Source organism: Clarias gariepinus, chromosome 13 (assembly GCF_024256425.1).
Source record: "Clarias gariepinus isolate MV-2021 ecotype Netherlands chromosome 13, CGAR_prim_01v2, whole genome shotgun sequence".
Taxonomy (NCBI): domain Eukaryota; kingdom Metazoa; phylum Chordata; class Actinopteri; order Siluriformes; family Clariidae; genus Clarias; species Clarias gariepinus.
In genome coordinates this window covers 22,607,294-22,633,352 of record NC_071112.1, presented here as the reverse complement: position 1 = coordinate 22,633,352, position 26,059 = coordinate 22,607,294, and the positions used below count along the sequence as shown (strand labels likewise).

Sequence of the window (26,059 nt, the reverse complement as noted above, 5' to 3'; positions counted from 1 at the left end):
GAACGCGGTTTTTCGCATTTTTTCCCATTTATTTTGCCAATTTATATTAATTATTTATTAAATAGTAAAAATTAGCTTTTTACTATTTTGTGTTGCTTTTCAGAAAAATTAATCAAATAACAAAAATACAATTTCAAAATATTTATTTAACACTGAACATTTTTTTTAACATCCCAGCAGATATTATACAAACAAAGCACAATACAACTTAAAATAAATAAATTAGTAAAATAAAAAAATATCTAAAATAATTTTTTGGCTATCTTTAAAGCCCCCTTCCTGAATAGCCTATGTTAGAGCTATAACTGACTGCTGACAGAATGTAACTCTGTATGTCTAGAACAACAAATGTGCATTAAATAGTGCAAAAAATGTGGATTCGCTGCTGCTGTTGCCGTAGCCGCCGCCGTGTCTTTCTCGTACTCTGCATGATGTTCGGGGTGTCTTGATTTTAAGTGATAAATTAAACTTGAAGTGCTGTACGTTTTTGCAGATGCACCCCCTCTGGACAATTCAGCAGAACAGTGTCTGCAAACGCTGCTACATGTTTGCTGCATAAAGCGCGCACCTCTCACTCTACGCGGGTTACTATTTGATCGCGTCATTAAAAACGTTACATTGTTCGGCAAAATATATTCGGCCTTTTTACTTATTCCGAATAATTTCGGTTGCCGAACATTCGGTGCATCCCTAGTTATATTTTTTATAACCTAACCCCTTTAACAACTCTGAGCTATGTGGTGTGTTCGTTGGTCTCCATGATGCTGGGCATATGGCGTAAAACCTTTGCCAAGTTTGACAATCCCTCCATGGGAGCAGCAGAAAGACAAACAACAACATTTAGATTTATGTATTTCCTCTGCAGTCAAACAAACTTTGAGGAGTAACAGCATTAATTGTGGATGGGCTAATCAAAAATGTGGAAGACATGTTTTCTCAGAGACAGATTACACAAGCAGATGATAAATCCCAAAAGGAAAACCAATGTTTTGTGCCAGAATGGTAACATGGAAAAGACAACTGAGAAAGGGCAAGATGTGTGAGCTGAAGCAGACAATGTGCTAGCTGAGCATGAGGAAGTGAAACTTGAAATGGGACTTTAATTGTGAATGAAGAGAAGTGCAGGCCAGTCAAGTTCTTCCACAGTCAGGTTCGAACTGGTGTAGGGTTGTTTTCCAGGAGTTGGGCTCAGCCCCTTTCTTCTAGTAAAATGAACTCTTAATGCTTCTGCATACCAAGACATTTTAGATAATTTCATGCTCCCAACGTTGTGGGAACAGTTTGCATACCAGTGCACAAAGCAAGAACCATAAAAACATGGATGAACAAGTTTAGTGTGGAAGTACTTGACTGGGCGGCCCTCAACCCAAAACAACACCTTTGGGATGAATTAGAGCAGAGATTGTGAGCCAGACCTTCTCATCCATTATCAGTATCTGAACTCACAAATATACTTCTGGAAGAATGGTCCAAAATTCCCATAAACACACTCCTAAACCTTGTGGAAAGCCTTCGCAGAAGAGTGGAAGCTGTAATAGCTGCAAAGAGTAAGTTAATATCGTAATAAACCCTATGGATGAAGAATTGGATGTTACTCAAGTTCATAAGCATGTGAAGGCAGACGAGCGAATACTTTTGGCAATATAGTGTGTATTTATATAGCCTTGAGAGTAAACGGCGGATTATGGAATGGAAACATCCCCGATCGCCGACCATGGAAAAGTTCAAAAGTCTACCTAAATTTATGGTTTGATTCTCGGGCGCCGGTATTGGAACATTATCAGGAAAAAGGTTCTACAATTAACAGTGTCCACTAGAGCCATACTTATTGAAGAGCTATTTAAAGCATCCTCCCTATAGTCCTGATCTTGCTCTATTGGACTTTTATCTGTTTGGTCCCCTGAAAGCAGCCCTAGCGAAGATTCACTTCTGATAAAGAAGCAAAAACAGCAGTGCATTCGTAGGTTGCAGCTTAAAACCTTTTATTTTTATCTTTATGAGGGAATACTAAATCTTGCTGACAGATGGACAAAGTGTAAGGAAAAGCTAGATTATGTTGAAAAATGATTGAATGTCTTGTCTTCTAGAGTTGATTGAAATAAATTCTACAGCCAGAGTACCAAATAAAAGTTACCAAAATAAAAAGATAAGAATCAAGAATCATTATGCAGGTGCTCTTGCTGTATTTGTATGTACACAGCAAAGTCTGGACTGATCACTATGGTGTCATTTGCATGACAAAAATCCTGTTTTATTTATGCAAATGTTGATGTAAGTGGCTCATTGAAAGAAATTTCCACAAATAAGTAATAAAATTGGATGTTTGCTTAATTGCGTGAAGTCTCCGGCTCACCGGTACAATTACTGACTGGTGCTTTTGTCGGGCAGGAGAAAGTGGGCCGACATCATATTAAACCCTATGGTGTAAGAGTTGGATGTTACCCAAGTTCATATGCAATATAGTGTATATCCTTTGGTACTATGCCAGTCACTAAGGGGTTGCCTTCCTAGCTCGACGCCTGTTTGCATGCATGTGTTTGTACAGTGGGAGGAAACCGGGGTACCCAGAGGAAACCCATTAAGCACGGGGAGAACACGCAAACTCCAGGCACATGGACTCGAGGGGGGAATCGAACCCCAACCAAAACTGTGTATGCTCTCTATTTTTCCGTGTGGATTTTATTCACTGATGTCGGGCAAAGGTGCCTGGGCCACAGGTAGCATTCGGGAAAACAGCTGAGATCTACTTGAGTTTTTCTGCACCAAACTGGGCAACCCGGGTCTTCATGGAGTTCACTTTGTGCTCAGGAACATCAAGCTGAAACATGTTTGGGCTCCTTAGTTCCTCTGAAAGAAAATTACAATCCTATGTTATATGCAAGTGTGCGTCCATTCACCTTTGTGGCAAGACCCAGATGTACGGGTGTCCACATACATTCAGCTCTATAGTTTATCTGAGTAAGATAGCTGATGTGAAGGGCAGAGGGAAAGTTTCGTTAGTAGAAATCTTTCAATCTTCTCTGGGGCAAGCTGGGGTGTTTCTTGCATATGTGAGTGTTACTCAAATACCTGAGGAAAAAAAAATCACTCATTTGATGGTGGAGTTGAGCTCGCTGATTCATCCTCGACTCATACTCCTGCAGGTGTTTTCTTTAGTCACAGGAGTCGCTTGGGATAGATATAGAGCTCTGCTTTTCTTGTGTGTCAGACCGAAACATTCTCAGCCTGCTGTTGGAAGATGTTGTCATGGACGAAAGTTAAAATGTTATGTTTTGCTCACTTACTCATGGTCTAGACCATACAGGTCCTGTTTACAGCGTTGCAGAGGGATATGATCCTATCCCAGGAGACTTGGGGCACGAGGCAGGGTACACCCTGGATGGGGTGCCAATCCATGGGAGGGTGCATACACATGCTCATTCACATACTCTAGGCAATTTGCACTAATCTACATGTCTTTGGACTGTGGGAGGAAACCGGAGTACCTGCAAGAAACTCACGGGGAGAAGACGATAATCCCATGCACACAGGCCCTGCGGCGGAATCGAACCCGGACCCTGGAGGTGTTGGGCGACAGTGCTAACCACTAAGCCACCATGTCATCCGCCTCTTATCTTTTTATGCCCTGAGTCTTAACCTTCACCATTTGACCAAGTTCAAGCACACAAGTTTGAATTAAGTAAGGAGTAACAGCATTGATTTGTATAGCCGTTCCAGAAAAAACCCACACATGATCTCCCAATCCATTATATTAAAAACAACTGCTGTGAGTGTTCTGGCTGCTGACCTGACTATTATTCCAGAGTGTTAATGGTTGCACATCATTGTCTGTTCAAGCTCTACTCAATCCAAATTTCGACACAACCCTCTTTTTTTTTCTTGCATACATAAGCATGTATGCATGTATACTTATGTATAAATACAGATCGTCAGTCGAATAAGCCATGCCTCTAGTTTCTACTGATGTCAAGCCACAAGTATTAAGGGAGGTTCGCTGTGGAAAGCACATTTGTATGATGAAAATAATTTCCAGGTGTAGGATTGAAAAATCAAAACACATTAAGGTAGGCACTATAAGGTCAATTTCAAGGAGGCCTCATAGTTGGTCACAAGAGGTCTCCAACCACAATTCAATAAAATGTTATTTGTATAGCGCTTTTAACAATTGTCATTGTCGCAATGCAGTTTACACAATCAAAAGAATTATTTAAGTTTGTATGGAATGTGTATAAATTAAAATGGTCAGATAGTCCCTGACGAGCAAGGAAAAAACTCCCTTGTTTAGAGTTAGATCAATAAATAAATGGATAAAAATGTGCTTAAATCTTCTTGTTTTTTTTTGTGTGTGTGTCAGAGGATTAAAGGACAAAAGAATGCTTTGCTGTAGAACCTGCTCGACTGCATCGCTTAAAGAAAACTTAATCATCACAAGATGTAAAGGGCTGAAGCTACATCAGCAACAGGGATGTTACAGGTGCCTGCAGTTCATGTGCAATCCATGTACTTCTTCAGGACGTACCTAGATACAGTATTTCCAAGAACTGCTTTTAAAATGCATTTCAAATTAAACTTCCTGGAAATACGGATCCCTGAGCCAGCCACTAGGGGGCTCTTTAGGAATGCAGTATTTACACACACAAGAAAAAAAATAATAAACAAATAAAAAAGATGGGGGTGAATACTTATGCAATTTCATCTTGGACCACCTGGACATTTGTGCTGCTCATTGAAGCAATTATCCAATCAGCCACTCATTTGGCACCTAAAGAGAACGATTAAAGATTGAGAAACACCGCTCAATCACCCAGGTACAGTATGGTGAATCCGTATCCATAGTAACATCAGAGCAACGTTAGTGAGGATTCAGATTTCAGATGGTAAATTTTTTTTCACATTGTTTACTGAGATGCTTTTCCACTCACTGCTGTTGTAAAGATCGGTTACAAAGGTCACAAGGAGATCGGGTGATTAAAATCTAACAGTCAAAGATGGTGTTCTAACACAAAGACGTAAAATCAAAGACTTGATTTGTCAAAATCATTTATTTACTATAATACATAGCAATGATGTTATTTTTTGTTTTCAGTTTGTACAACAGGTTTGTATGAGGCAGGTTTTATGAACAAATGTTGCTTTTTCTAACTACACAAATGGGATCCTAGCAGCAGTGCGCTTCCCCCAAACCTTTTGAGCCCTTTTCCTGTTATGTTGATTTGACTGAGATATAAATTGTCTTCTTACGAAGTTTCTGAAAGAAACTATTTGACTATTTCTCTGACCGCATATCAACCCCTCAAATCTACCCATGCCTGTGTCGAGCTAGTTTCCACATGAAGACTAAACTTTCTAAGCAGCATCTTGTTACAGCGGAACGAAATTCAGTACCATCTACAAAAAAAAAAAAGGAAAGAAAGGAAAAACAAAAAATCTTTTTAGATCGGGAATATTAAGTACAATCGCTTAATCTAAGTCCAATTTTTAGTACAGCAAAACACAAAGAAATCTGGTTATAAGTTTTACAAGATTATACAGAGCTCCAGTACCCCATGATTTATCAGCAAATTGTGCTGATATATATACTTATATAGTCTATTTATATATATATATATAGATAGATAGATTTTCTATATTTATATTCATATATATAGATATTTTTCTCTATTTAGAGAAATGATTAAGAAACAAAAAGATATTAAAAATTAACCTATGGCAAGATAAAATAAGCAGATATAATTTTACCCCTGTTTTACCCCATGTTCCCTCAAATAAGATTGTGTAAAAAAAAAAAAATCTTGCATAAAAAACAGTTAAGTTTGTACGTCTTTTTTTCTTTCAGTTATTACAAGTGGGAAATGACATGCAAATTTAGTTAAAGAACATCAATGCATGTTGGTGTGCAAAAACAAGACTTCGAGACGGAACAAAAACCAACGAACAAAACAAAAAAATAAAAAAAACATGAAAGCCAACAAAAAGGTCTAAAAAGGACTGAAGGAGGAGCGAGGAACGAGGCAACAGCCTAACACCTGCTTTTCTCAGATGTGCCAAAGAGTTCCAGTGGAGTTTTTCCCTTCGGTGGTTTTCCTAAGGTGAGGAGCGTGATTTTTACTGCTGGTGTCCATCCCAGGCTGCGTATTTTGTGTTTGTGTGTGTGTTTTTAGGTGTTTTTGCAATTCTCAAAACAGTCCAATGGGCTCAGGACTCCATCACCATGTTACTTTTCTTTTTTTTTTTTAAGTAACATATTTCTATAAAAAGAAGTCTTTTCAGAGAAAAGAAAAGGAAAAAAAAAAACAAGACAAAAAAAATGACACAAGATAAAGCCATTAAAATAGATTGTGCATGTAGTGTACACAGAATGGTTCAATTGTCCTACGAAAAAAAAAATCTTGTAGTATAAATATATCTTCCTTATATTTGCAGTCATGCTTGTCTGGCCAGACCAGTTCGCCGCATTTCCTGAACAAATCATCAGGCTTTTTCCTTTTTCTTCTTTCCAGTCACAGAAATGTAAATTAATTTGTTTTTGATTTGTTGTGTGTATGTTTTTTGTTTTTAAGAAAATGCATATCTGTGACATGTGATGTGAATTCATCACCTCGATACAAAAATGAATTTTGCTTTAGTTATTTTCCCTTTCGCATTTTATAAAGGTGACTTAAATGAGGGGTTCGGGGGGCAGCGGGTGTTGAATCTGCTGTGGCTGCAGTGGAGGAGGGAGCTGTAGAGCCAGCAGGGACTCCACCATGCCGTGCCCAGCGTGTCCCATGTGCGCGGCGTGTGGAGGTGACGTTCCAGTGGCGCCGGAAGGCTCGATTATTTCACCGCCATAGAAGAAGTAGTTGCACTGCTGGATGAAGCTCTCGATGACCGACTGGTTGAGTTTGGTTGTGGACAGCGTGTCCTTGTTTTCAAAGTCGGGCCTCATAAGCGTCGGCCAGAAGCAGATGGACAGATTGTCCGCCGTCATCAGCGTTGTCTTACTCTGCTGGCTCACCCTAAGAGAAAGGAGTGACACGGTTACCTTAGCAAACATGAAAATATTACCTTGCATACATAAGCAACCTGTATTGCATATAAGGCTCAATGATAATCATTACCGGGTAATTTAAGCAATTAAATACTAATATAAAATGTTTATTATTCATATGCATTTAAAAGTTTAGCCTTTCATTTTAACTGCATTCAACATTTTCTATTCATATTACAAAATCTATTAAACTTATGGTGCTTTCTAAAGAAAAAAAAATATTTTATAATAATGTTTTATTATAAATTTAAACAATTTGCAATTTTCAGCTGAATTTTACTTTTCTCATTAAAAATAGAGCTACGAAAGTGCCGCAACAGAAAGCATTCACAAGATCAAGCGTCTGACTCCTGGCTAATCCACAGGGTAGTGTGGGTGGGCAAAAAAGTCGCCATTTCAGAAGGGGCAATGAAAAGAGATTTGAAGGACATTAAAACTGCTGTAACTGGGTTAAAAACTCTTTAACACAGTATTATAATAACCAGAAACTGTCAACAGGTGACAGGAAAAAAATTCATGAAGGAAGATCACTAAAACAATTGGTGAAGATGCATAGTAAAAATCAACAGTAAAAAAAAAAAACCCATAGGTTTATTTAGTAATGTGAGTAAAATCATTTCCATGCACACCGTGTGATGAGAACTCAGGATTGGGACTAAACAGCTGTGTGGCCATAAGAAAACCACTTGTTAGTGAGATTAATGAGAAAAAAGGGAGCATAAAGATTGGACTTGGAGAAATGGGAAAAGGTCAGGTCGGATTGACACTATTCTGATTGGTGCATCAAGGTAAGAAGAGAAGCACATAAAATGATGACCCATCACTACAAAAACAGTTACAATCTGGGGTTGGGCCATGAATTTTGAAATTTGAAGTCATGACTTTGAGCTTTAATTCAAGGGGTTTGACAAAAGTGTGACATTAACCATTCAGGGATTACTGCCATTTTCATACACATAACTCAATTTTTGGTGGCACAAATAACGGACCAAGTGGCTGACAAGCATGGCCAGTTGTGGAAACATCAGAAAAATAGAGGGGGAAAAAAATTGGAAGTGGCCAATACAACCGCTAATGATCCAAAGCAATGTTATGGTATAATGTGCATTGACTCCCAGTGAAACCAGTTGAATAGTGTTTATTGATGACTTGACTGCTGATAAAAATCAACCAAATAAGGGCAAACCGATAGGACATGTGGCAGATGGATAACGACCCAAAACATACTGTGAAAGCTACCCAAGTCAAAGAAATGGTATATTTGAAATAGAATATACAAAACTGAAGTCAGAAAGACCCGCAAAGAAGACTTAGCTAAAGGCGGCTGCAGTAAAGGCCTGGTAAAACATCTTCAGGGAGTAAACTCTGCATTTGGTCATTTTCATCCAAGTTTTTAATATTCCTTATGTTTGTATTTATGGTAGTTTGTTCCATTATTTCTGGAATGGCTCTAATTCCTGAATGGTTAATGTCACACTTTTGTCAACCCCCTTGAATTAAAGCTGAAAGCTTTACTTCGCTTACATCTTGAGTGTTTAATTTCACATTCGATGTGGTGGTCCACAGATATACTTTCTCTCGCTCTCCTATATATATATGGTTTATATATAGTTTATATATGGTTTATATAATGCCTTTGCAACTTTAGTACATTTGATTCAGTAGTCCTCTACACTGAAGTACTGAAATTCAAAACTAATTAATGATGAAACATCAACCTGATCCATGATCAGAGCAAATTAAATTGGCTTTTTAGCAGGTCTGGAAGATTTAAACAGCCATAAAAAACCTTTAACACTGCTATGACAAAGAAAAGAATGACTACCAAAGAGCTTGTCAGGTAAAAGCAAAAGCATGAAAAGCTGTGTTCAAAAGGTCTACCAGTCCGAGCTTTCCTCGCTATACAAAATGTAATTAAAAAGCCCAAGCTCAGGGTACACATAAAAGTATTTCTTGGGGGAAAAAAAGAAAAGCCTTCGGTTATATATTATAAGTCTCCTTTTTCATAAGTTTTAATTATACAAGTCTCTGCTTTTACCATGTAGCCATGCTAGGCGCTGGTGTCGCAATATAAATGCTCAGTACATTATTAGAGGAATTTAAAAAATATTAATTGAAAAAAAGAATTAACAGTTATCGCAGGTGACCATTTTATTGTATATTAAAGGCTATTTAAGTTACAGCAGAGTTAATACGTAAAGAGTATGTGTGTATGCATGCTTTTATATCTTGGTGGAGACACTTGCATGCACAAGGACAGATATATCTGACTTTTTTTTCCTTTTTTTTCCCACAGATTAAAGTTAATAAAAGTGTGTTAATGGAGGGTCCTCATAAGGATAGTAAAACTGAGCCCAACAACCAACCTGAAGAACAGAAGTTTTTACCTGTTGAGGTGAGTGATCACAAATTTGAAAACTTCATAATTCACAGATGGAAATTTCCTCACAATGTCCTTCAGCACTTGCAGTCGTTCAATATGGTCCATTATTTCTGCAAACATGGAAGCACATTACGTAAATCAGATTCATGATGGCCTTGAAATAGTTAATCACTCATTTTTATAATGTTTGTAAAGCAATTTAAGAAACTGTGTCCAAAAATATCCACTCTGATATCGGTTTTGGTGTTAAACAGTGTCTCGATCAGCTGTCTTCCTGCTAACGGTGCCGCTGAGACAGGGTGTGAGACTAGTCGCAACACATCTGCGAGTCTGATGCTGACGTCACCGAGTAAAAATGTTTGCTCAGAGAAATACTGCACAATGGCTGTCTGAGTAAGGGAGGATGAGTGGAAATCTGGCAGCAGCTCAAGCGGTAAGGAGGTAAACCGAGGCACAGAGGCAAGAACGAAAGAGAAAGAGAACGAGACGAGAACGAGAGAGAGAGAGAGAGACGCAAAGAAAAGGAGAAGCAATGCAGAACAGAGACATTAGCCGACTGCTGAGTGCCTACGGAGTTTGTCAAGAACACGTCATACCAGACTTCAGATTACATTCAGCACCACAGCTTGGGGGGGAAAAGAAAGCATCAGGAGGAAAAGAAATAGCTCAAGCTTAAGAAAAAAAACCCTACAGCATCAGCGAGGATAAAAAAAAAATACATGTGCATTTAAATTACTAATCGTCAGCCTCCTTGGATGGGATTATAGAGTGATGATAGGATTTATTTCCTGTTGAGTTCAGCACAGATTTCTTTCGTTCCTGCTAAATCAAGGGGGTGGAGGTACAAAACGGATTCTTGCCGCCCGTCTTATCATCAGCAGAGAGGCGTTTACCTGTGGGAGACGCTTTTAGTCAAAGTGATTTCATTGCGCTAGAGAGAAAAAGGGTTAAGGGGCCATGAGCGACAGCTTGGCGTGGTGGTACAATTCAAACTCGTCACTTTATTTTAAATCTAATCCAGATAGCAGTAAAAGCTACATAAAATCCATTCAGATATTTGCCTTTCCACACATCAGCACCACTGCTCTCTGCTATACGTTTAATAGGAAAATCCATCACACTTACTGTTAAAGTATAATCTATACATTACTGCCATTACATCAAATGTCAAATCAGATAAAATAAGAATCTGGTCTCATATTAGATTGTTAGTTGGATCCTGGTCACATGACTAGCTGCATGATATCAGCATGACATCAGCATGACAGGCCATGTGATCATGAGTCATTATGCAATCATAGATGGATAATATGAGTGCTATGTGTGTTTTCTTTTATAGTTGTATTTACAGTAAGTCTACAGGAACCAGGTGAAGTTTACTAATTAGTACTGGTGTAATGGTGCACCAAAAAAAAAAAAATCACAGTTCAGCCTGGGTTTGGAAATCATATGTCAATACACTTTCAATACAGTGAAAAAAGCTTTTTATGACATTGTACAAACCTGTGAACAACTGTTTGCACAAACTTGTAAACAACGCCAAACTGATTAAGTACAAGAACTATCTATTAAATATTGGTGATTTGATATGATATATGATTCGCGTTTTTTTGGTTTGGTGATTCACTTATCGCCACAATCGATTTTTTTAAAACCTATTTTTACAAAGCCATGACAGATGATCAGCTGATAAGCCTCAACATACAAATTATTCTGTACCGAGCACAGAAGCTTCAGAGTGGCGCAACAGAAACACCCTTTTATTACGTTACCATCAAGTTAAGTTTAGCATCTGAGGTGGATGTCATTTCTTTATAATCCCACAGGGGTCACACTCTGAACCATTTACACATTTTCATCTTATGTAATAAGAGTAAAATTATTTGCTTTAGAAATAATAATAATAATGGCTGACAGAGATACGTGCCGCTTAGTTTAAAAAGTTGCGTTTTTGGATTTTGGATTTGGATGTAAGTTAAATGTTAAACTCTTGTATTTGAAGTTACTTTATATTGTTTAAATGCTGCACTTGGGTTTTAAGTGAGATAATGTTATGAGGAATGCGCTACATTTAATTATTCACATGTTGCTAACCTAACAAATGCACTGAAGTTGGAAATTCCATGAGCTGGAATTAAGCGCTTGGGCTGCAAAGCTGAATTACATTTAAAATTTTACAACTTGTTTAACAGACGTTTAAAACCTGCACAAATTCCATATATATCACGTGATACCTGAATCTTTGGTTACAAGTCCTCAGTGATGTGCTGCATCTTCCATTCATTTTAATTAACGAAATTAATGGAGAAAATCTCCCAGGCTGAGTTAAAGCTCAATTGCATTTACCTGGAACACAACGCACACCAGACCTACAGTACCATCCTGTGCTGAATGATATGAATTCTCATTGCACCCCATTGCACCCCTACTATTTACTGAACAGACTATATTGTATAATGCACTACATAATGTAATGCATCAGAAAAGAAATGTCAGCTTGAATTCAGAAAAAAATGCACTTAAAACAGGTAAGTTATGTAAAATAAGTTACATAATAAACAGATACCATAAAAATACAGAATTAAGAAAAGAGACACACTACCAGTGAGCCTGTCGTCTTTACAGAGTGATTAACAACATCTTGTAATTATATTTATATGCAAAGGCAGCAGTACTGGGTTTAATTCTGTGCTGCAACAGCAGGGTGTACACCAAGTAAGGCTGCACCATTTGATTAGAAATTTTACATTGTGATTATTCTCACACACATAATAAGAATAATGGCACTGGAAGTAGTTGCATAAAATTCCACGAATTGTCGACTATTACTGTACCTTCGCTAAGTATTCTCTGATTTTCTTGTCTCTGACGTTTTCTCATTCGCCATGATCCCTGCACGTGTCTCATATTAATTCTTTAAACTAATATTCAGAAAGCATCAAACAATGCACTGATAAATGAGAATGTGATTGTGCATTTTTAACATGAGTTAAAACAGTTATGACACTTCGAGTCCATAGGTCATGTTCAGTATACTGCGGACAAAACGCCACATGAGTTATTACTGACTACGCACACATTACCTGTAACAGATTGCACTTAAAAAAATAAAATAAAATTGTAATCCCACACGTTCTAAGCTGTTCACACATCCCGTATGACAAGGGAAAATTATTTTTGTGTTTATCAGCTTGTTTAGAAATGCACCAAAATCTGAAAATGTAAAAACATAATGAAATGGGATATTTAGAGAATCATGCTACTGACAGAATCCCAATTCACATCAAATCGACCCCCTGGTGATCCTCATGCTTAGTAATCATATAGTCACGATTCATTTCGTGTAATTTATCCGGTGAGAAGTCGGACGGCTCTACAAAATGGCTGGGTTCCAAATAGTGCACTGGGGGCATGAACGATGTAATCAAATACCTTCGATGTCTAACGTCATCGCAGCTAATCCTCAACAGATGACTTTGGTTATTTTGGACGCAAAGTACAGTACTAGCAAAGTGTTATTTTAAACGGCTTGTACGATAGGCTGATATGATCCAAATATTTACACTTTACCTAAGGTGACTTATGCCGCAGATAACTTTTGGACCGTGAAGCTAGTGCTTGATGTTGCATACCGAGGACAAAAACTGAGGACATTTTGTTTAAAATCAAAGTAAAATGCCTTTAATTATTGTAACTCATTAATGCCTAAAACACTACAAAGCAAATTTTTTTTCTTCTCCTGTCTGTTTGCATATTTCCACTAATCATATCTGTGAGGGTGACGTGCTTTTTATGTGCGGCGTCTGGGATTTATAGTTAAGCTCCATTTATATTGAAGAAGATTATAAATAGTTTTATGTTCTGGCGCAGGCTTTAAAATGTGTGCTGGATGGAAAGGAGAGCTGGGCGGGGAAATAAGTAGTAAAGGTTACCACGGCGACCTTGCTGTAAACAGTATTACACATGGGGGTGGGAGGTACAGTAGGGTAATACAATCAGTCATCACATTTTTTTTTTAACAAAAGGATATCATTATAGTTATTTTTAGATATCATCAAGCTCTACCGCACTAAAAAAAAAGTAGGGGACAATTTATAACCATGCTCAAACAAGGAAGAGTTTCTTTAGGATTCATTCCATAACGCGTAAAAAAAAAAAAGAATTCACTAAATCAAATAAAGAACTCTGTGAGAGTGATAACAATCTCAGATCTCTGACACATCTAAAAGAGCAAGAGAGGAATTATATACTCACTAGCTGCTTCTATAAGCTCTGGATGGAGACTGTAGGGAATGAGTGGGTCTGGTAGATCAGCGAAGAACGCTTTGAGTGCCCCGGCTACAGCGTTCACAGCAACATCCATGGCCATTAAATCCACACTGTGGTCTATATAGAGAGACAACAGAAATGTTAGCGCGAGGAAAGTGATAATGATGTAAAAGCTGCATCATAATATCTTTTGTCAGATGTGCCGCCGCGGTGCCGATTAATTATGTAAAATAGAATGCAGAAGGTGACGAGGACAAAATGACGGCTGTCGAGGTTGATCTCTTTATGTAGTGAACACAGAAAGGCAGGAACTCAGCAGGACGAGAGGTGAGATCATAGCTCTGTATTGTCACTGTCCACTGTAATCTTCCTACTGTCCACGGTTCGGCAGGCTGCAATGACTGGGCTTTAATATGAACCATGGATAAATACAACATTTTGTATAGCATTTAAGCAATAAACTCTGTTCACCATTTCAAAATATATTAATGTCTGGTCAAAAAAAAAAATAATAGGGATGCACACACTAAGATTTCATTCAATGCACACTAAATGCCCAGGATCACATGACCATTTTGCATCACTCCACAGTCCAATCTTAAACTGGAGCTTTTTGATTAGTCTCACTAACAAGTGATTTTCTTATGCCCACTCAGCTGTCTAGTCCCAAATCCTGTGAGATTACTGTCTGTGTACAGAAATCACTTTATATATATATATACGTTATATACGTTTATATTTTTACATCCACTATTAAAGTCCACTTCTCCAGTACTTGGACTAATCCCCCCCCCCCCCCCCCCCAAAAAAAAAAAAAAAAACCTCTTCCCAGTTGTAAACATTAAAGCACTTTTTGTAAGTCGCTCTGGATAAGAGCGTCTGCCAAATGCCTAAATGTAAATGTATTAAACGTACTGTAGCTTTGGCTTTTACTGTCAATTATTATTTTTTTTTTACCTTGCAACTTTACCAAGTGTCGATGGTGAAGTGATCTCCAACCATGATTTTTTTTTATTCGTTTGTTTCTGACCACATTTCTTCCACAAAGTTAGCGGTTCAGCTGAAGCGCTGAAGACTTCTTAACCCAGTTCCAGCAATTTTAAATCTCCTTAGTTGTTTTCTTTGCTTGATGCAGCCCAATAAATCTGGCCCTTATCCTTCTAAAATAGCTTTTTTTTCCTTTTCTTTTTTTTTTGCCAGGGCAGTGTACAATGACGATGCTCTAACGGTAGATCTACTGTATGATTAAATGTGACTAAGAAAAATGACTACTTTCTATTTGTTTCTTATGAAAAAATGGGGTCATGGAAAAATTCTTTAACACGCTTATGGTAGGGATATGTTTTTTTTAAGTCAGTGAACCTGTTTCTTTTACATCACACCTGCTGACTTTATACTTTATCCTCCTAACTCCACCCGTGAGCAAAGAATTGTTCTCTTATGATGTGTGACAGCAACTTAACATGAAAACCATGCAGTGTAAAATGTGGCTTAACAAGTATGTCAAGATAAAGGTTTAAAAAAAACAACAACAAATAAAGAAAAGTAATCAACACTTAACTAATAAGAAAGAAAGCCAAAGAAGCACGTCTTATACTACTAATCATCGAAAGACTTACATGTTTATACAAAATGCAGCCCAATTTAAATGTTCTTTCCATGAAGGCACAACAGAAAAGCATTCAAGCTTTCAATTACGCGTCCACAAGTTCAAATCTAATGATGCTACAGCCTCTTATGTCTAAAAATCAATAGAGCAAAAGCAGATGTGCTCTCCGTGAAGGCCTTGTCAATCACTCTGACACCAACTAATCCTTCTGTATGTGAAAGAGGGCAGATAGCACTTTCCACCATGATCAGGTTTTCCTCTGAGTGTATTACGCTGCCTTGTGATATGGAAAGAAAAGCGGTTCAAAATAAGGCACCTTATACATCCCATTGGACTTTATCCTACCTTTAAGTTAGTTACTGTTGTACAATAGTGGTACAGGGAACTGGCAAGTGACCAAATAAGGGGAAAAAAAGGTGTGAGGAACGAAACGGGTGAGGAGGAAACAACTGAAACGCTCTACATCACATTTATGGGCTCTAACCCTGTCAAACATTAACATAATTACTCCCATCTTGTTATCTATTGAGGTCTCGCTCATCTGCTCTTGACTAACAGGCCATTAGATAAGTAAAAAGCCTTGTTTCTCTCTGGTGAATACATTAGCCTGTAGAGCAGTAAGAGAGATGAGAGGAAAGATTTTTCCGCAGAAATTAAAGAGGATGGAAACTGGCATCCAAAAGAGATTAATTATTAACCGGCTTTACTGACACGGTGTTTCTCCGCAATCACACGTAATTGTTTCAAATTTGTGAGAAAAAAAACAGGCTATGATCCGCCAGCACAGTTCCTGATTAAGTACCTTGGTCAAACTGTTTCTGAATGTTGTCCTGATCAGTCTTGTTGCCGCACACACGATACAAGCCTTCTGAGGTGAGCCCTAGAAAAGAATGCAACAAACAAATGAACATTTCTGTTAGTAATTAAAGTCTCATACAAGATTAAGGAAGTAGCATTTAAATAAACAATTAAAGCACTGTGATTGCTATAACAATGCTAAAATAGCGTTGATGCAAAAAGGTACAGCTCTGCCCGAAAACATGCATGTGGGGGAAAAATAAGGCTAGGTTCGTTCTCTATTTGTGCACCATGTGCTACTGAAGGTACAACAATGTTGACTGTTCCAACCTCCTTTTTAAAACTGCCCTACATAGTGAGTCCTAATTTAGCTCCATATCAGTGGTATACAGGAGGTCATATGGTTAGTTGCATAATTTATCATGTCACAGGCCTGTTCCATTTCTGTCCACGTGCTAAAAGGCTGAGCTTTTGCTTTGTTTTATGTAACAGTGGACCATTTCCTGGATACAAACATTTTCCAGCGACTTAATTTAAACTTGCATCAATCCTTAGTGCCACACCTGTGACTCCCAAACCACAAATGTCACATGAAACAAAACACAGTATTGTGTTTCACCGTTAGGATGTAGACATTCACTGATTGCACTGACTCTATCTATGTTCATAACAATAAGGAAACACATTTGAACTCGTTCCCAACAAGGGGAAATAGCTAAACATTACACCATCACATATCACACCATGTCTCTCCTGATGCATACAAAACTACTCGAATTTCCTGCAAGTTAATGTTTGATCTAACGTCATCTACGGAAGACTATAAAGCCATTTCATTAAAAGAGACCAACTTGGCCTGTTGGCTTGCGAGGAGTTTTTGAGTGAGCAAATTTTAAAATTTACTGTGCATTCCTTGGATTTTCTCACATGTCAGAGCCAGAAGCATTAGGAGTTTAAGGTGAGGCACAATATTAGGCATAGACAAACAGGCCTGTTTACACAAAGGACATGTGCAGAAAGTTGAGGCAATCTGTCATACCATTCTGACTCAGGAGTCACACAAGGTGAACCAATCCTGTTTCCATGAGCGGCCGTATAGCTGTCATTCCTTGATCTCGGTTAATTAAGTGAAGTATTGCTCATCTGGGCCAGAACAATTTGAGCAACTATATAACATCATGTGGTTTTAAAGAGTAGACAACCAACCAAACAGTGACTCAAGTGAACTCAGGTTTTATCACAGCCAAGTAATCATTACCCTTGAAAAGATTTGTAAAAAAGTTGGTTTTTACATTTTTTAAGTGATGTGTTTTAATATAAATGGCCTCTTGGTGTTAATGATGTTTACTAAATAAAAATGTCACACAAGAAACATAATGTTTGAGTGGAGTTTCATTTATTACAACTGCTGAATAATTAAACTAAAACGACAAACAATTCACATACACTGCCTGGCCCCAAAAAGATTCATTTTTAATAATATTCATAATATACATCTGCCCTCGGCTTGGATTATAATGACAATGTGGTGGCCAGTTTATGCGTGAAAATGATTCCTCGTGCTCCTGGAACCCACTCTTTCAGAAACTGAGTCCTGGAATATGCCTTGTGCCATCAGGAAAGGAAAGCTTCACTGATGTTATAACCTAGTCATTCTGTAAATTCAGGTCATCGGCTGACTTCATTTTATTGTCAGATAACATCACTGAACCTAAACCTGACCGACTGAAGCAACCCCAGATCATAACGCTGCCTCCAGAGGCTCTACAGTGGCACTATGCATAATGTGGGTGCATCTTTTTAAATAGTTACCCTATTTAAAACGATGCACCCACATTATGCATAGTGTCCACTGTAGAGCCTCTGGAGGCAGCGTTATGACCTATCAGTTGTCCATATGTCCTTTTATCATTTCTCTAACCCCAATATTTAAGCTTCTAATCAAACTGAAGGTGTTTAGTCTGAATCTCATGAGTTCTCGTTGCATTGTGTGTTCAAATACAGTGAAACCTCGGATTGTGAGTAAGGCGGTTTGTGGGGGTTCTGCAAGACGAGCAAAGATTTTTAATAAATTTTGACTTGGAAAACGAACAAGTCTTGGTTTACAAGTACCGAGTATCATGTATCACGCATGTACTTCTTGTTTTGACGCTGAGCGTCACAACTGAGACAACAATTTCTCTCTTGTGCTGCGGAATTGTGGGTAATCGTCTCCCCTGCTAGGCCTTAGTGCGCGTCTCTTACTGGTATAATCAACATCCGTGTACGCGTGTACTATTTATCATAACACTGTGACCACATGTGTGCGCTTAAAACATTTTATTTTGTGTCTGTATGCGCGTGTACAGCGCGCATGTAAAGCAAAAGCGAGTCTCATTAGAGAGGTTAAAGATCCATTGGACACTGTGCCACACACGCAAACACACAGACAGACACACAGACCTCTCCTACTTTCGCCTTACAGACACACAGATACACACACAGTCTTTCTCTCTGCTCTACACAGAAACACTGTTTGTCGCGATTCTTTTCAAAGGTAAAGTGCAGGTTTATTTGTTTTATTTTTACTTTACAGCAGTGATTCCGTTAGTTTGTTGCTTATTCGAGTGTCATTAGAGAGACTTCTTGTTTATTTTTCAGATAAAACAATGTTTCTGTTGTGTGCGCGCGCGTGTGTGTGAAAAGAGTGGAGGAAAGAAAAGGGGGAGAGGGGAGCTTACTTTAGATTTACACACACACACACGCACGCGCACACACACACAGTGTCTGCCTGCGCCAACGGAAACACTTAACTGTCAGGATTTATTTTTACTTTTTTTAAAGGTAAAGTGCAGGGTAATTTGTTTTATTTTTACTTTATATTTTGTGTTAATTATTTTTATGTATTTATTTCTTTGGGCTGCGAAATGAATAATTTAAGTTTCCATTATTTCTTATGGGAAAATTCTATTTGATTTACTGATCAGAGCTGTGATTCCTGCTGTCAGTTTTCTATGATGCAACATCAAGCATTTAAATGATCTCCATACATGTTTTTTTTTCCTTCACCACATTTTTTTCCATAAAGTTCACAGTTCAGCACTATACTTACAGGTTTAATACTGCATTGCAAAGTTCCCAATCCAATTTCAGTCCCTTCAGCAATTTCCTTAGCTGTTTTCTTTGCTTAAAGCAGGCACTTCTGAACAATTACCTCTTTGGCCAGTGATGTCATTTTTTTTATTCCTTCTATTCTATTAATTTAAGTGTTGGAATTGTGTCAGTTTTATTATGTCACAAAACCAATATTATATTCCAGCTTAAAGAACCAGTCTACTCATTTGTGTGTGTGTAAAAACAAATCCCTTTTTCCATCTCTGGATTCTTAAGTGACTAACACACACTATTGGTTGAAATACTGAGCATTACTTACAGAGAACATTACAATCCTAGGTTAGAGTACCATGTCACTGGAGTTCAACTGTGTTCAGTTGTTGATGCATATTAAATATCAGCCCCAAACTGAGCTAAAGATCACAACCTCTTGGATGACGTAATTAGTTTACAGTCAGTAAGAAAGCTCATGCACTGCCCAAAAACATGCCGGGACGGACAAGAACCACACTGAGTCTGCACACCGCAAACCGCAGGACACAGCATTAGGCTAGCGATAATACCTGTATGTCCATATAAAAATTGTGACAGATGACCAGGCAGAGTTTATGGCTGAATAAACGTCATGAATAAAGTAAATCTGTTAGTTAAACCGAGGCCACTGCGCACTGATCTGAGAGCTAAAACCACATGCACAGGAGCAGCACTTGGCACACTGTCTAAATCCCCCGGCACTGCAGCACTAACTAAAACTAGGTGGGTGGAGCCGTCTGGTTAAATATCTGCAGTGCTAGTTTCACGCAGGCTTTGTCAGCCGCATTCATTTCGCCGTGTTTAAGCTTTTTGGCCACCGCTACTGTCTGCCATTGTTCGGCTGCGGAAATGCTGGGAGCTTGACTGACAGGTGACCTTGCTATTTTCATCACACTTTATAGTCACTCCCTGCAGCAAAGTGTACTCGTGTTCAGTGGCCTTGCTCTTATAGAAGCAGCTGGAGTTGCCTCCAGGGTTGTCGTGGTAAGCGCAACAAACCATTGGTTATGAGGAATTGTTTGGTTTCCAAAGCATTGCTGTTTGACTTTGTATCAGGTAGGGGTGTGGTTTAGCCTGAGAGAGAGCGAGAGACAGAGAGAGAGGGAGAGACATGAGAGACGAGAGGGGTGCTTGAGGATGAGCTAATGACAAACGCCACACCTTGCTGTGTGCAAAGCAAAGCTCACCAGCAGTCATTTTTTGGTTGTCAAAATGTTGATTTGGCAACGCTATAGATGTTGGAACAATGTTGGTACGAGGTTGTTGAACTTGAACTCTGGTTAATGCAGTGAGAGCACTGCATGTGTGCCATGTGATATGTCGATGATGCTACATAAGTAAAAAAAATATATAAATCACCCCTTGACGTGTATTCGCTACAAGAGCAGGTGACCACATCAGGTTCCTCTCCTGTTAGCCAACAACAGGAATCTAAAGCTATCACATTTACATGCATAGCATTTGGCAGACGCCCTTATTCAGCGTGACTTACATTTTTATCTCATTATACATCTGAGCAGTAGAGGGTTAAAGGTCATGCTCAAGGGCCCAGCAGTGGCAACCTGGTGGTGCTCGGGTTTGGACCTTGAACCTCCCTATCAGTAGTCTAATGCCCTAACCACAGAGGTACCACTGCCAATGAGCACAGATTCACCTAAACAGTTTTTTTTTTAGTCACCTGGCCTTTTTATAGAATATAACAATAATCACCTTCTGACAATTAAAATGTAGAATTCCATGGTGTCGAGGTATAACATCTGGTCATTAAGAATACAAAGTTTATCTTGTTACTGACTCTCACGGCTGAAACTGCTGCAGTTTATGAGTAGACATGCAGGTTTAAAAAAAAAAAGAAATTGAAGCTTCTTGCGTTCCACTGTTTTGCTAGAGGCCCTGCAGTGATGTCACACCCATTTGTCTGCTTGTGAAGAAGGACTATTCACCAACTGCCCTGGAAGAGGCAGGTGAAAAAAAGGAAAACCCCACATTTTGATCGCTCATCTAAAGTCAATACATAATTCTAATACATACACTACTGATATGTAACATATTCAAGCGTGAATACTTCAACCGTCTTAAAATAGAGTCACATAATATCGATGTTGTTGTGGTCACAGTACCTGTTACTGTACACTCTCGTACGCTCTATACAACAACACTGCAGCTGTGCCGAACCCCTCAACTCTTTTGTGTTCATGCTGACCCGCCAGCTATTAAATGACAGAATGATGTAACTCAGTCAAATGCTGAGAGGAAGGTTGAGGTCAAGCATGTCATGAAAACAGAGCGGCAGGAAGAAGTGCTGAGGGAAGTGATGTTCATTTACATGTGGCTCAGCAGGATGTTCTGCTCTCCCTTAGAGCCCTCTCATCAGACCCATCTGCAGCTCTTCATCAACAGATTACCATCATGCTTTTGCCCCAGTGTACAATAAGAGCCTGTCAGTGTGCAGGAAGCAGAAGACATTACTCAAATCTATGCACACGGAGACCAAGGAAGATCACATCAATGTGCACATGCACGGTTTTACGCGGCCTCTGCACACCCCCTCCTTAGATACTGTTACCAGCTTAAGAAAGCATTTGGTCTGTTTTTATTCCCACTGTGATGGTTGGATGAATCAGCGATTCTAATCCAACATGTTTTTTTCTTAAATTTAAGCGAATATCTCCTTACAGTCTGTTCGCTGTGTGGGCTGAGAAAATGAAAAATCTCATGTTCGTTCACAACCCTGGTTCTGTAAAGAAGAAACAAAGCGGGGCAGACCGTTCGCCAAAACATTACACTGGCCAATCAGCAAAAGCAGGGGTTCGTGCCAGGCTCTACAATGTTATTTATTATTATACAACTGGTAGTTCCAACCGAGTAATCTGATTAGACGAGAAACATTCCACGAGTGCTGATAATAGAAAGTAACAGCACTGGGATGTCGGTCCCCAGCATGGGTGTAAAAAAAAAAAAAGGTCAATACAATTCTGCAGTACTGATAACGTTATGTCATCTGATACAACACTTTGTCTCCTTAACAACTGCTTCTAAGTCATATCCAATTCCCACCTGCCACTAGGGGGCTCCCACATTAAGGCTACTACTACCAGTCAGTCGGGAGGGCCGAAGACTATCATGTGTTTCCTCCGCACCACGTGAGTAGTTGCCAGCCGGCTGCGCCATCCGCTCCTTCCGCTTGCGTGAGCTCTTAGACGCCCCTGATTGCCTGTAGAGCCGTGATTGATGTGAGAGCTCTAAATGCCTCTCATCCCACCATGCTTGGGAGAGCTCGGCCAATCAGCTCACTCTCTCTAGGTCCCCGGCTGCGGGAAGCTATAGCATCACCCGGGAACTGAACCAACAATCTCGGATAATACGGCGAGCAGTTTAATTTGAGCCAAATTGTGTTGTTTCATTTTCCTGAGGCTTAAACCCCCTATTTAAGGGTACTACTTGTTGTGCGTGACAATGGCCTACACAGCGCACTAAGCTTACCATTTTAACGCTATTTGGGATTTAACCCCAGGAATCCGGAAGTTAACAGAGCTAACATTCTAAAGTGGAATAAGTAGAATTTTTAAAAACATTCACCCTGTTAATCAACTGTCAGTCACTAACTGTCAGTCGCCAGCTCCGCCAGTCACGGTTAGATAGTTCTGCCAGACGCAGAAGGATGTGTGTTGCCGGAGCAAAATAACTGGTTTAATAAACAACAAATCATTATCTGCTGATAAGAAATGGTGTTTGCGGAACTGTTGTAGAAAAGCAATACCACACTTGAGATCGTGCTGTTGTGCTGGATATCATCAAGGAGGCACCCTTAACAGCACTTCCTCTCGTGTGATATTGCTTAAATATTGCTCAGCTTGTCTAGTTGTCAGCGTTCAATGCATGTCTAGTGAAAGATCAAGCATATATCTGGATATTAAGTTTAAATATCACTCCACAGTATCGTCTTTACCTTTTCTACCACACCTCATGTTTTATGGCTCCATTTACTTTAGTAACTCTCTTTAACTAATTTTGTTGTCTTTTATATTTTTTTAATTCTCAATACCTAAACAGATTTCACTGCACTGTTGGTTTTCCACATACAAGAATTAACCCCCTTTTATACTTTACTTAGTAATGGTGTGAACTATGATGTGACAGTAATAAAACTGAATCTGAAACGTCCATAAAAGCTTTTCATTGAATAAGTTGCTTAAACAGTAGAGGAAGCTCATTAAGCTTGCTTTTATGATTTAGGGAAAATCCCTAGACAAAGCTTGATCCAGTGTAAAGCTTTAGCTCTGAATCCCAGCCAGTGAGAAGATATTTCTTTACACTGTAATAGTGTATTTACTACATTAGGGATTAAAACAGATGAAGTCCTAAATGAGTTCCTAAACTGCGCTCACTACCACAATGACCCCTTTAAACCTTACAGGTGTGACTCATTATTAACCTTATCTATAGTATCACTATTGAAATTTAAGATGAGATCGGTTGCAGCCAAATAAAGATGAATAAATAAATCGCCCAAAATGAGGCCGCCACACCCTCGCTCCGTGGGCCGCTTGCTTTGTTATTGCAAACATGAAAAAGGTCAGCTTCGGTTAACTTCACAAACACTCTTTTGCCCTGGGAGGTCCATCAGGCTGAAATGCAGAGCAACCTGGAAAAGGTCACCTGATTAACGCAGTGTGAAGTGCCCTAAACAGGTTCAGCATAGAGCAGCTCCCGATTGTTATATTAGAGCTACCTCATGTACGTTATTACTAGACGTACAACAATGCAGTGTATAGCATTGGACCGTATCAATTGATACAGATTCCACATTCAACAGACTGCATAATAACAGAGGATATTCGCCATACAGTACACACTGCTTGTGTTTTCATTTCATCAAGCCCACACATTCAATTTCAGAAAAAAAGAGCTTCGCCTTTACAATGATTCAGAAGATCCTCTTCTCCTAGGCATGCTGTTTTCTTGAGCCAATACACAAGAATGCTTCTGTACTAGCTTAAGAGACGCATAAAAAAACGGTTACACTGAGATCTGGTGTGTGGGAGCACTTTGACCTCACAGTAAGTTGCAAAGCCGACAACCAAGGAGTAGTGGACTGAAACGTTACAGTGTGCTGAATACCCAAATACAAGGAAGAATAAAAATATAGAGGTAATTTAAAATGTACATAGTGTCTGAGCTGGAATGTAAGGGCCACAGCAGCAGGGGAGATACTGTCCGAACCAGTAAAGAAGCAATTTAAACGATGGCAAGCTGCCAAGTAATCCACAAGGAGCATCTTTTAGGATGTGAAGGACCTTCTTTTCTCATGCATTTTCAGGAACATGGACGATCAACGATGAGTGCGTCATTTAGAATTACATTTAGAGAAAAACATAAAGCTGCAATTCTCAGCAAAAGCAGAGAAATGCTGTTAAAAACAGTCCTGGGGCTCCATGGCGATGCACGTCCTCATGCAGCGACCACAACTTCGAAGCAACTCAACAACTGCAGGACACATCCCCCCACTGTCCTATTCTGCACCATCATGCCTTCGGTTCACTTAGGATGTTTTCACATTAGGCACAAATGATTTGGAACGACCGCTCTCCTCTTTCCACTCCCCCTGCTGGCCAGACTTCATATTATTTTTTGCTCCCCGTTCTCGGGTCCGCTTGTGCGTCTATGGTCTCTGATACAGCAGGTGGCAGTATGCACGTACTTCGATTGTAAGCCACGATTAAACACAAGAAAAGAAAAGAATGAGGAATTTGCCCTACGAGCTATGCTTAATATTATTAATATACTGGAAAAAATGTCAAGAGCGACGCTCTCGCATGCCTTCCTTCTTCATCAGTCAGTTGACGAGTGCTACATGCATACGGATATTTTGAGGAAGACTGACCACACTGATGACGTTGCATCTAAACTGCAATCTACTTTCAATCTTGGTTACCATATCTGATTTAATTCATTCCTGAAAATGCTGTATCATTCTCAAAACCACCTTTTCCAGCTGACCCGGGCACAGTTCCCAAGCGCGAAACGATTGTGTTCTCATTGATCAAAATGAACCAGACTTTGGGGTCAAGTGTTCTCAGGAACGCTCCCACAGCCCTAATATGCCACATGTCTAATTGTCATGTAGTAGTGCATACACAATTTTAACAATCAATTAAAAAACAGAAGCCTGGGGCAGGTATTCAGGCAATGCTGAATGCAGACACTGCCACGTTGTGATATTGGACTGCATTCTTATGCATCATTATATCCCTGACAATCACACCAGGTGTGACTCTCATCACACACTCTTCCTGGACTGCGTCAGTACTACTGGAATGCACTAGAAGCTTTTTAATTGTAATCATTACAACACCAAAATAACAGTGCATTCTATAAATGGTGCCCTGCTTGTTTGTGCAGGATCACACTGTGCTGAGATAAAGGTCACATGGAGAGTGTAACCTTTTGCAACTAGGTCTGCTTCCCATGTGGCCAGGACTCCATGATGTAGAGGATGCATGCAAAAACAACAACAAAAAAGTAGCCTGTACTAAACACTCTACTTACACTTCGAAAAAATGCGGCTTGTGTTTATGAATGAAAGTGCAACCATGCTGAAATCAATACCGAAACTCTTATCCATTGTTAGTGGTTATACAATAAGTAAGATGCGCCGATCAATCGGCCAACGACCGGAATCGTCCAGTTTTCAGCATGAATGGCCATAGAAATAGAAGTAGCGTTTGGATTTCATTTTAAAAATCCACACTTTATGAGAAAATGAAATCTGCACCGCATGATTTAGTGTTCAGATCGCGCACATGCTCCAGAGCAGCGCAAAAAAAAAAAAAAACGTTCACGA

The 26,059-nt window shown here is 39.2% G+C and overlaps 1 protein-coding gene across 1 annotated transcript in view; it reads right to left on the bottom strand.

The window, feature by feature from the left end:
• Window positions 1-5,027: 5,027 nt before the first annotated feature.
• arhgap5 (Rho GTPase activating protein 5) overlaps window positions 5,028-26,059 on the bottom strand; it is a 46,528-nt gene continuing 25,496 nt past the window's right edge. Inside the window, exons 4-7 of the mRNA XM_053509502.1 lie at window positions 16,094-16,171; window positions 13,668-13,799; window positions 9,418-9,523; window positions 5,028-6,998 (exon numbers count right to left, since the gene is read on the bottom strand). Coding sequence (XP_053365477.1) covers window positions 6,659-6,998; window positions 9,418-9,523; window positions 13,668-13,799; window positions 16,094-16,171 — 656 coding nt within the window. The 3' untranslated portion in view covers window positions 5,028-6,658. The remainder of the gene's footprint in view (window positions 6,999-9,417; window positions 9,524-13,667; window positions 13,800-16,093; window positions 16,172-26,059) is intronic.